The 12,500-nt window shown below is 42.0% G+C and overlaps 1 protein-coding gene and 1 long non-coding RNA gene across 4 annotated transcripts in view; both read left to right on the plus strand.

Moving 5' to 3' along the window:
- LOC138979747 (uncharacterized) overlaps positions 1 to 1,602 on the plus strand; it is a 3,016-nt gene extending 1,414 nt beyond the window's left edge. Inside the window, exon 2 of the long non-coding RNA XR_011460116.1 lies at positions 1,097 to 1,602. This is a non-coding gene — a long non-coding RNA (uncharacterized lncRNA). The remainder of the gene's footprint in view (positions 1 to 1,096) is intronic.
- LOC138979759 (carbohydrate sulfotransferase 11-like) overlaps positions 1 to 12,500 on the plus strand; it is a 48,769-nt gene that overhangs the window by 11,166 nt on the left and 25,103 nt on the right. For all 3 annotated transcript variants that reach the window (XM_070352499.1, XM_070352500.1, XM_070352501.1), the window contains exon 5: positions 10,241 to 10,414. In XM_070352499.1, the coding sequence (XP_070208600.1) occupies positions 10,241 to 10,414 (174 nt within the window). The remainder of the gene's footprint in view (positions 1 to 10,240; positions 10,415 to 12,500) is intronic.

Raw genomic sequence — 12,500 nt, forward strand, 5'->3', positions numbered from 1 at the left:
GCACAACTCTGTGTTATTACCACTGCTTCAGTCAAACTGCCAGTTCAACTTTATCTCTGTGGGTTTTTTTTTCTCTCAGAGTAACATGGGAAAAAAACCTTTAAAAAACTTGCATGCTACAGAGCTGGATTGTTTCTAGTGATCATGCAGCATGATTTATCCGCATAGAAAACTACTGAAACACCTAAACAGAAATAACAATGTCTACAGAAAAAATCCACTGTTTGATTGCTGTCTGTAGTACTCCTCTTGCTAACAGTGGCATTAAAATAATTAAAACTAAGCTATGCTCTCTTGGGGGGGAAAAAGTGCTCTAAGTACTTTTTGTGTCTACATAGGCAAAACAAAACTATGCAATGTTTCAGATTTCCTGACCCACCCTATGTTTTTCCTCCTTATCCTGGACTATTTTGGACTCTTACAAAAACTTGTGTACTTCAAAAATGACAAATCTTAATTTTGCAGGCTTACAAGGAAATTGACTCTTCTCTTACAACCAGAATACACCATGATTTCAAGCAAATAAAAAACTACAATTCAATACGTTGTTGATGTTGATTATGGAGCTTAACGTCCTCCCAGGTAACTAGGGACCTATATTGGGACATGATTTTTTATACAATGTTAAAAGTGTAGGGTGTAATGGGGGGGGAGGGGGACTGCAGGGTGACGGGGTGTAGTCGCTAATAAATTTAAAGGTGCGTTTATTATCTAATATACCAGACATTTTGTTTTGGCTGGTGTACAGAATAACATCACATAAAATCGCACTCGCAAAACATACAAAACACATAAAATGTACACATCAGTACACACATAACCCAAACCACACATATCCATACCAGCACCATCACACACATATCCACATACATACTCTAGTTTGTACATTATAAAAATAAATACATTATGATTAATATCATTACTAGTCAACTTAAATTAAGGCTCAAAATAGGTCTTAAGATGGATGTTATTTAGTGTAATGAAGAGATTATAAAAACAAAACAAAGCTATGAGAAAGAAAAGTATGAAAGAATTATGCCCATTCTCCAGTGAAAGTTCTGCTGATTGTGGTAACTTTTTTTTCTGTCTAAAACAGGCATCAGGTTAACTGAACGAGCTGTTTGAGGGGGTGGTGATCCTAACACTGGCCTATGGCAACACTGGCCTATGGCAGCTACAACAAAGCTCTGCATACACAGCAAGACTACAATGCAACAGTGCCCAGACTTTGACTGCTACAGCTAGACCAGTTGACAAAGCTCAAGTTGTCACCAAGCAGGACGCCCCAACTGGCGACCAACTATATAGACTGAGGCTGCCTATCTCCAAATCTGACAAAGCAAGAATTGTTACGCAAGCTCCACATTTCTGTTTGCAGTTTAAGCCGACCTTAAGTATGCAATGGTTATGCACATCCCCCCCCACACACACACCCCGCAGTTGAGAGTTGTAATGTACCTTTTATTTATCTTACATACATTTGAAGCCTGTGTAGCTCTGTGACAGAAAGAGGTCTCTGATGGCAGCGACCAGACAGGCAGGAAGAACTTTCCTGTTCTTTCGGAAAGTCAGTGAGTGTGCAACTTGTCAGTATGTTCTCAACACATCAAAACATTTTCTTTAATTTAAGCTACATAATATCATGTGGATGCACTGATTGGGTGTAAATAATAACAGCAATTGGTACAGTCAATTCACTAAATGTGCAACAAAACCCTAATCATCAGACATTTTACAACAGCAAACTTCAACAGTCCTTTTACTTTCCTGAATGTCATTATTATTTATTAAAACATGCATCTAGAGCAACATACATATAAATCTTCTTTTATTAAAGTTCACCTGAAATTCAGGCTGCTTTCCCATGCAAAGTACAAATGCAAGTGTCCATAAACCAGGGTTTAATACATGTAGTATGTGAGTGAGTTCTGATGAAAAAGTGATTGTGTTGTAATATTGGTTATTACTGAGTGTTGATGTTACAATGATTACATTATAAAAACAACAACAACAACAGAACAATGTGAAGAGCAAACTTCTTCTGTGGGCATGCAAGTGAGTTAATCTTGTGTGTGTGTGAAACTATATTTGACTGAGTGTCACATTTAAATGACAACAGTTTTCTTGATAGCCTTTAAAAACAACAACAAATACATACATTTAAAAATCAAACAAATATAGGCACCTCAAAAAAAGTTGTATGTACACCTTCGTGGCTGGTGATGCATTCTTGCTCCCCTGCAAGTTTTCATTCTACAATGTACCTCAGGCTAGCTTCCTCTCTCTCTCAAATCTGCCCCTCCCACACAATACAACAGGTACAGTGGCCACTCTGACACCAGTCTCTGAAATAATCAAGAACAGTTAAAACTGCGATGAGCTGTTGTTCTTTTACTCGTGAATGCAATGCATGAACACTTTAATATCCCACTTATTCGCGAGTGCGTTGACAAGGCGAGAGTGAAAAAATAGCACAGACTCGAAAGCAGACGATAAGTTCAGCACAGAGAGCGGGCGTGTTTACCTTTGATCGCTGAGACAAACAGAGTCGCAATTTTCATCGTCACTGTCTTTTCACTACTGCTGGAAGTGGCCTCCGCTCCTCATCTTTCATGCTTGATTCGAGGAGAGAAACTGGTAGTTCGAACATGTACGGTTCAATTTCGTCTGCAGTCACGCTTGTTGCCATGTTGGTAAACGGCATCTTCACACTGTGTGACGTCACGGATAATTTATTCATAAGCCAGTCTCGCGAAGATCACGCGGCACAATGGCGGGTCGTTTTGGAGAAGAAATCCGTCGCTTCGGTCACAAAATTCGTCGGATTACGGCCTTACAAGATTCCGAAGTAAACCAAACATTGTTGAAGACGGTAAGAAAGTGGTTTTCTAACTAACTGCAAACATCGGGAAGTGTTCGGTCGCGCAGGAACACGATTCGAAGCGTTTTTGACGCTAAAACAGCATGATCTGGACCTTTAATTAAAAAAAGGAAGGGAAAGTACCAGCAGGGAAAGTATTTTTTCTCTCCTTCTTTCTTCAGCAATTTTTCTTCTTGTGAATACCTTACGGGTAGTTTTAATCTGTGCGACAATTATGCAAATGAGGATAATTTGCTGAAAAACTAAGAGAGGCTGATTGTTGCGCCAGATAAACAGGGTTGTGTGCGGTGTTTCATTTTGTGTTTCATTTTGTGTTTGGTAGTCCTTCTCTCTTAGGTTAACCGTTTGGCCTAATTAGAGTGAAATAGCCCTGATAGACATTCAGCAAAACATAAATGCAGAACAATTCACAAATGGTCCATATTAGGAGCCTGGGCGCCCAATATGGACAAGTGAATCGGCCTTCACGAATCACTGTAAAAAAGCCCCCAATACTTCAAAATAGCATGATTCAACTTAGTGTGCAAGTCAGACGAATCAAAATATGCCTTAGATTTATCTGTTTCGGGTTGATGAGAGTATCATTTGAAGCACACCAGGAAACTAAAGAAGCTTATCAAAAACAGAGTAAAAATAAATATAGGTTACACACTCCGAGTTCCAAAGGCTCGGTAATACATGAAAATCGACCCTCGGGAAAATATGCAAGATATTTAGGACGAGGTGTGTAAGCTATTTATTCCATTACTCCGACGTTTTCATTAAAAACACTTACTTTTCCACTAAAACCTGCCCGTGCCTGGTTTCAGCTTGCCAAAAGCCTCCGCAGTCGAAATTCATGTCAATGAATTCATGCGCAAAGCTAGTTCCCATTTGTCAGCATAATGGACGGCGTCATTCGACTTGTATGTGGACATTCAGTCATTCATATTGCTTATAAAAAGGTCTGCTATCTGCTTTTACATTTTGAAAGTCATTTTAAAATATCCCTGTGTATATTTGACATCGGCTTTTGTTATACTCAATTCGGCATACCGGGTTTATATTTTTACCAGAATTGCGCACGATAATGACAGCGCAACAAATTCAGTTCGGGCCGTGCTGGTTTGATCGTTGACCCAAGTCAGTTCGCATGCAGTGTTACTGTTTGTCAGTCGGACTGGGTAGCCGAGTGGTAACGCACTTGCGCTCGGAAGCGAGAGGTTGCGTGTTCAGGCCTGGGTCAGGCCCCAATTTTCTCCCCCCTTTCCTAACCTAGGTGGTGGGTTCAAGTGCTAGTCTTTCGGATGAGACGAAAAACCGAGGTCCCTTCGTGTACACTACATTGGGGTGTGCACGTTAAAGATCCCACGATTGACAAAAGGGTCTTTCCTGGCAAAATTGTATAGACATATATAAAAATGTCCACCAAATACCCGTGTGACTTGGAATAATAGGCCGTGAAAAGTATATACTCGCCTAACACGCTTGAGATTTACTGGCCGATGTGAATGCGTGATATATTGTGTAAAAAATTCCATCTCACACGGCATATTGTAAACGCCATGAGCCTCCCCTCTGGGAGGGTATGTGCGTAGAAATACTCACTATAATGATAAAATGTTGGCTGTCATCGCGCTGTTCTGTTTTGGTTTTCACACATGGATCACTTACATATTCAGTCGTCGGGTTTAGGTGAGCCAAAGCTTCAACACTTCGCCTGTTGTAGACGTTAAGCAATAAAGCTTGGAAGTTGTATGTCGGCACTGAGAGTCGGTCGCGGTACATCGCTTTCTACTTTGTCCCGGTCTTGAGTTTGAACACCAAAGGTTGGATACATCTAACACCTCACATCCTCTTCTCTTCCCCATATATCTTAACTGTATCTCCAACTTCTTTTCGTCTTCTTCTTTTCATGTTGGTACCACTCCCTCATTTGTCGCTGAACCCCGCAGTTGACTCGACTCGGATTCACACAAGCCCGTCTAGCAGACGACAGTTCGAACAGTCTTGAACAGCACGGTTGCAAGCAGATTCAGCTATCAATCGAAGCAATACACTTAAAGCCAAACCAAATAACCAAATGAGAAAACCTAACGTTTGATTTGACTTCATGGTGAGTCTTCTGATAATTGTTTTGGCGTTGGAATGGATCTCAACGGGTTCCCAGCTACGACAACTTTTCCAGAGTTATGCACGGCAGGGGCTACATGTCAGTACGTCCCAATACCATTACGTCCCAGTACCATTACGTCCCAGTACCATTACGTCCCAGTACCATTGCGTCCCAGTACCATTGCGTCCCAATACCATTGGGTCCCAGTACCATTGCGTCCCAGTACCATTAGGTCCCAATACAATTACGTGCCATTGCGTCCCCGTACCATTAGGTCCCAACACTAGTGAATTTAATTTCTGAGATGTTACTGCAGCAGTGTACGTAGCGACACGTTTTGTAATAAAAGTGCGTTTTGTAATAAATTTATTACAAATCGTGTTCGGATTACACAAAATTTATTAGAAAACGCGTTCAACACGATTTGTAATAACAATTGTGTAAGCGGAACACGATTTGTAATACATTTATTACAAAACCCACTTGTATTACAAAACGTGTCGGTACATAGTAGTATTTCACAAATAAAAATAAAATAAAAAGATGTGTACCGGTGATGTCGGACAAACTTGTGGACGGACATTGACCTAAACAATGTATCGATAGGTTCCGGGTGCCTATCGCTAGCGCTCCCCCCCCCCCCCCCCCCCCGGCGAGGGGGAAGAATTTACCCGATGCTCCCCAGCATGTCGTAAGAGGCGACTAACGGAATCTGTTTCTTCTTTTACCCTTGTTAAGTGTTTCTTGTATAGAATATAGTCAATTTTTGTAAAGATTTTAGTCAAGCAGTATGTAAGAAATGTTATGTCCTTTGTACTGGAAACTTGCATTCTCCCAGTAAAGTCATATATTGTACTACGTTGCAAGCCCCTGGAGAAATTTTTTGGTTAGTGCTTTTGTGAACAAGAAACAATTAACAAGTGGCTCTATACCATCCCCCCCCCCCCCCCCTCCTTTCCCCGTCGCGATATAACCTTGAACGGTTGAAAACGACGTTAAACACCAAATAAAGAAAGACAGAAAGATGAAACCCTCCCATGGGCGAGGGCTGGATGTAAAAAAAACCACCTGTTTGCTTATGCCATTACCCTCGTTAATAAAGAATTTGTCTTTGTCTTGTCTTCTCTCTCTCTCTCTCTCTCTCTCTCTCTCTCTCTCTCTCTCTCTCTCTCTCTCTCTCTCTCTCTCTCTCTCTCTCTCTCTTTCTCTCTCTCTCTGTGTGACTGGAGAACAATAATTGACAAACACGAATAATTATTGGAAACTGCTCAATCAGACAGTACATTTCTTCTTTATGAAAAAACATGAAGGAAAAAACGGGGTCATAATACTTGTTACAATAATTATGTTATCTTCTACGTGTCACTTAAAATCAAAATAAATTTTGACTCTTGAATTAAAGGTCTTGCTTAAAAAAGGGACCTGTCATCTTTCATCAGATTATAAAATATGTATAGGTTACAACACGAGTGGTTTTTTATATGGCTTGTATTTCAGTCAAGACCCAGCGGATGAATATCATCGGGAGACACGAGCCTCTGGCGAGTGTCTCTCGATTGATATTCCCGCTGGGTCTTGACTGAAATACAAGCCATATAAAAAACCACGAGTGTTGTAATCTGTATATCCCATTCTACCATCAAACACAAAGTGTAGACTACTAGCGGCACTGTTGCGATCTGTGCAGGGTAAAACTGTTGCCAGCGAGACTTAGCCCTTTTGCAACCTTAAACTAAGTGACCGTCGCTGAAAAAATAAAACGAATGAGTGCATCGATAAGTACGCGGTAACACTACTTTCAGACCATTTAAAAGCTTTAAGTAAAGGTTCATAAGTTGCAAGAAAGTAATGAAGTCGAATAGAAATTAGTTTAGTTGAAGCGCACAATTCTTTTGTTTTGCGTTTCAGGTCGGCAGAACGGGCGAAACGGGTTTGGGACCCATTTGGCTTACTCGATTCAGAATTGATTCCACGTTGTTTTTCTCGAACGTGTGTAATTAGGCTTATTGACAGAGAAGCAAATCTTAGGGAACAAATATGTAGGTTTAGATTTAACCATTTGCTCCCTATTTGAAATGTATCTACGTGATAAACTGTTTTGCGAGTGTGTTTGCATGGATGAACTTAAACTGGTATGGGTGAGAGGAAAACGCGACCGACACGTCTGTCACCGCCGATTGATTGCATTTTGAAGGAATATGACTGGATTACGGAAAAATATGTGGACTTACTGCAGAGCCAGGCAAAAGAGTAGACTTGCTCGCAAAACACGTGAAACAGCCGATGTTTGATAGCTGAAGGCGCACACCGGCAAAACACACTACCGACAGATTCTCAAAAGTCGTCTGCTAACGATGCAAGGGGAGGGTACTCGTGTTTTTGTTTTGGTTCGCTAGCATCTGGTTATCTTGTAAGTTGAATGTTCGTTTTTTTCGACCTGCATTGCTTTCATAATGAAAGAAACTTTTGCTTATTGCATCTCATACATCAGATCAGTTCTGAGATTCATTTTTGCGTGCAACTGATATGGTTTTCTGAGCCGTGCAATACGATTTTAGAACTTCATACGAATGTGTCACATTGTTCGGCGCGAGCGAGGTCAAAGGTCGGGAGGAAAGTAGTCCTTTGCCCAAATCGGAATCTGCACTATCATATATTTTTTGGAGTCCATGATGTATTTATTGAGCTATAAAAATACAACATATATACCCATACTGAAGTAACAGAGACAAAGAAGGGAGGTCATGGGATATAATGAATTAAAAATTGTCTGACCAACGAAATATCTCATAGATCAATGTGTTTAACAGATTGTGTGTATGTCTATTTATTTATTTATTTATATCTTCTCCATCCTTAATCACTGTTCACACCCACCCATCCCTTCTCTCCCCTAGTCTGACCACTATGATCACGTACCCCATCCCCCATTCCGCGGCCCACACCTCCTGTGCCCACCTCCCCTCCCCATTCACCCCCCAGACACACACACACACACCCACACACACTGCCCACCACAGCGTCCAAACATTGCTCAAGTAACAATTGTGTTGGGACGTAATGGTACGGGGACGTAATGGGATTCCTTTATGGGACGTATCGAGATGCAAATTTCTTGGGACCTATCGACACGCAATTTTGTTGGGACGCAATGGTACGGGACGCAATGGCACTGGGACCCAATGGTATTAGGACCCAATGGGATTGCTTAATGGGACGCAATGAGACGGCATTTTTTTGGGACGCAATGGTACTGGGACACAATGGTACTGGGACGTATTGGCATGACCCCACCGCAGGAATGCCTTCGACAATCGATGTCAGTTTCAGATTGAGTTTTCGAACTACCAGGTGACTGGGTTGTGTTTTGATTGCTCTCTCTCTCTTTTTCTCTCTCTTTCTCTCTCTTTCTTTCTCTCTCTCTCTCTCTCTCTCCCTCTCTCTCTCTCTCTCTCTCTCTCTCTCTCTCTCTCTCTCTCTCTCTCTCTCTCTCTCTCTCTCACGGTTCTGTGTAGATGGCTGTCTGTGTAAAAATTAGGGAGTATCGTCCCTTGATCCCACTCGCGATACTCGTTGAACATGCCTTTGACCATGCAGTCGCTTCAGCCAGCGAAATATCTCAACTCCGCTCTTTAAATCCATGCAGAATGTGCGTATCGTATGAAGTATTCTTTATTTTCTCAATATTGACACATGTAGGCCTGTACCTATACGTGATATCGCTGCCCTACACGCCACCAGGCGTGAAAGGCAGTAAGTAAGTAAGTATACGTGATATTGACTTTGACACCACAAAATATTTCAGTCGTATGTTGAAAAAAGTAGTCCATCTGTAAACTCTGAATATGCAGATGACCTCTATAAATTATTCAATTGTACTCTGAAATCAAAGACAATGACCAATGACAGTTGAGATCGAAACTCGGTTGTGATGGGATATCCATATGGTTGTGATGGAATATTCAGAATAATCACCTCCTCAGCTAACAGAGACAAAGAGGCAGGTCATGGGATAAGTTAAATTATCAACTTCCACGAAAAGAAGACTATTTGTGATATTTTTTGGAAATCTCGAGGGCTAGTTAAAGGTTATTTTCAGCAAGCTTCTTAATGAATTAATGAAAATAGCCTTTAGCTGTTATTTTCTTCGATTTGTTGAAGATATTAGGGGACTCACACACACTTTGAGATTTTGCTATTATTTTTTGATTGCAGTAGAAAATCGGCGTCAACACTGCTTAAATGTAACAAATGCGGTCTGAGCTGTCATATATTGCCATTTTTGTGTGATAAAAGCTTTGGCTGTGGACAGAAACGAGTCCGTTTTAGGCGGCAAATTTAGAGTGAACGCTGCCAAAAGTGAAAAAAGAGAAAAAGCCAAACGGTTTTGAGGTTTGTGTATCTGCAACTGTTCTGACATGTGCAAGTTATCCAGAGAGGGTGAATACAGCGAATGAAATTGTTTTGAGCGCTCTAGCGCCGTTAGTTTGTCAGAACAGGAGGTGGTCCATATTGGGAGCCGGTCCATATTAGGAGCCTTTCCCCTAAAGAGAGTAGTATCTGCTGCATTTGAAGTGTCATTCTTTAGAATAAATCACGCTGATATTGTTAATTTAAATTTGTACTTTGTCTTGTTTCTTTTTAGCGTGATAAACAAAAAGGGTCCGTGCACATTATCACATTTAGAGGGTCACCAAGAATCCGTCCTGATTGGTCAAAAAGCCAAATGGGGCACTGAATTGGTAATACACGGTGATAACGTTGATCTATCGCTCGTACGCAATGTCTTAGTTCGACAGTTTTCTTCGACTTGCATTTGGCATCTTTTGTCAAAACATTGAGAGACACGACAAGGCAATGGTGATGATGATGATCATCATCATCATCATCGTCGTCGTCATCGTCATTTTCACCGTCATCATCAGCAGCAGCAGCAGCTGCAGCAGCAGCACCATCATCATCATCATCATCATCATCATCATCATCATCATCATCATCATCATCATCGTCGCCGTCGCCATCGCAATCACCATCATAGTCATAGTCATGGTTATCATCATCGTCATCATCATCATCATCGTCATCACCGACATCATCACCATGGTTGTCGTCGACGTTTTCCCTCTATGTCTCCACTAGTTACACCCCCCCCCCTCTTTGCAACCCACCCCCCCTCCTTGAACCCCCGCCCTCTACCCCACCCCCCCTCCCCCCTACGCTCCCTCCCATCTCCTCTCTATGTTTCTCTCTGTTCTGCTTTCCAGGCAGGCTGCACGTTCTGGAAGCGGATCTTTCACTTTCTGTACGGAGACACGAACGGAAAGAACATCAGCTCTCCCTTTGAGATTGAACGATACTACGTCCACTCTGGCGCCGGGAAGAAAACCAAAACTTCGTCTTATGCAGCGAAGAAGGCTTTGTTTGACTCGTTTAACAAGGTAAGGCTGGTTTGTTGTTGTTGTGTTGTTGTTGTTGTTGTTGTTGTTGTTGTTGTTGTTGTTGTTGTTGTTGTTGTTGTTGTTGTTGTTGTGGTGTTGTTGTTGTTGTTGTTGTTGTTGTTCTTGTTGTTGTTGTTCTTGTTGTTGTTGTTCTTGTTGTTGTCGTTGTGTCCATATAACTCTATTTCACTTGCTTTTTCTCTGTCTTTCTCTCTGTCTTTATCTCTCTACCTGTCTGTGTGTCTGTCTCTCTATCAAGCTGTCTGACTGTTTGCCTGTCGTAATCTCTACCCCCACCCCCTCTCTCTCTCTCTCTCTCTCTGTCTCTCTCTCTGTCTCTCTCTCTCTTTCTGTCTCTCTCTGTCTCTCTGTCTCTCTGTCTCTGTCTCTGTCTCTGTCTCTCTCTCTCTCTCTCTCTCTCTCTCTCTCTCTCTCTGGTGACCCAGTTTGCGTTGCTTCGGCGACAATGCACGCAGAAAGACACGAGATTGAAACAATATACGTTATTTGCGTTGTTGACCAAAATATGACATTTTACACAGATCGAGACAGTCATTGTTCTCCGAGACCGCGATAGCGGTCGAGGTGAACAATGACTGTCGAGATCTGTGTAAAATGTCATATTTTGGTCAAAAACGCAAATAACATTTATGTATCGATCGAATTCCTTTCAGGTACTGACTTTGTTGTTGTTTTGACGATTGAACGAGCACACACACATGCAATCAAGCACACACACCAAAAACACCTGTTTACCCCAAACACATACACTTCAATGCGCCACAAAAATAGTGCAACTTCAAAAGTTTATTCAACTCCTTCAATTAACATTAGAATATTTGATTATCGCAACATTTTGTTCAGAACATAATCAAAGGAACGGAAAATTCATGAACATCAAATAAAACATCAAATTTAATTGCTACATAAATCTCTTTGCACTGTCAGTGTCAGTAACTGTTGTACACACTTGTCGTCACCCTGTCTCGCGATCAAGACTGGACGAGTTCATTGAGTAAGCTTGTGGGGTTAACAGCAGAGACAATCAACACGTTTGGTCTTATTTTGTTATTGTGATGTTCAAGTTGTTTATGGTACAGTTGTGGAAAATAGGCAGAACTTGCATTGTCGTGGATGGTGGCATGTCAGGTTCCTTTTCTGCATTGAGGACGAAATTCATATCTTCAAAGGACACGTCGAAACTACTTGCCCCGCGCATATCGACTCGGCCGGTGGCTGTGTGTGCGACAGAGCTGAGTGAACTTCGCGAGGGGTTTGAATTTGGTCGCGGCAAAACTTGGAGTTGTGTGTTGCCTGCAATATGCTGATGGAGGGTGTCTCCCATGTTCATCTTTTGTTCAGCTGAAGTGTGTTGGTATTCGGTCGGTGTTAAAAGTCGTCTTTTGTTTTCAATTTCTTCCCGAGATAGATCTGCAAATCGCTTCATTTTTACAGTTTTGCAGACGTGTGTTTTGATCTGTGGGTTAATCCGCGTGTCCCAAATATGAAGTAAGTAGTTCCTTTGAAGTTTCGGTTAACCTGAAAAGCCAAAATATGAAGTTTTGTAGGCCTCTGACGTCACATGGCTCAAAGAAGGGAAATCCAATGTCCAATCGATACATAGTCGCTTGTGCACAGGACAACAGAAGGCGTGCCTGGTAAAAACTGTGTTGATCAACCGGCCCCCGTAGCGCAGTGGTTAGCGCATCGGGCTGTGGGCCGGGAGGTCGTGGGTTCGAATCCCATCAGAGTCATGTGGGTTTTTCGGGCTACGGTCGGCTCCTACCCAGAGTGGAAGTGCTATGGTTCCTTTGGGAAGGCTGGGATCACACAGCCGAGTGTCATTCACTAAACGAATGCGACTTTGAGGGTGCTCAGGTTCTGTTTACCTGACAAACACCGCAGGTGCGGCAGTTCTCGGGCCTGGTTGATACCAGGATATATTGGAAATCCATAGCATCATCATTATAATCATCCAAAATTATAAAATTGTCCTTGCTCTTGTGGCCCTTCATGCCCGGAGCTCTCATGGCGACCTTGGTCTCATTGTTCCTGTTCCATCCTTCCCTGAATAGTACTTCTGCTG

The sequence above is a fragment of the Littorina saxatilis genome, linkage group LG11 (genome assembly GCF_037325665.1).
Source record: "Littorina saxatilis isolate snail1 linkage group LG11, US_GU_Lsax_2.0, whole genome shotgun sequence".
NCBI classification, from domain to species: domain Eukaryota; kingdom Metazoa; phylum Mollusca; class Gastropoda; order Littorinimorpha; family Littorinidae; genus Littorina; species Littorina saxatilis.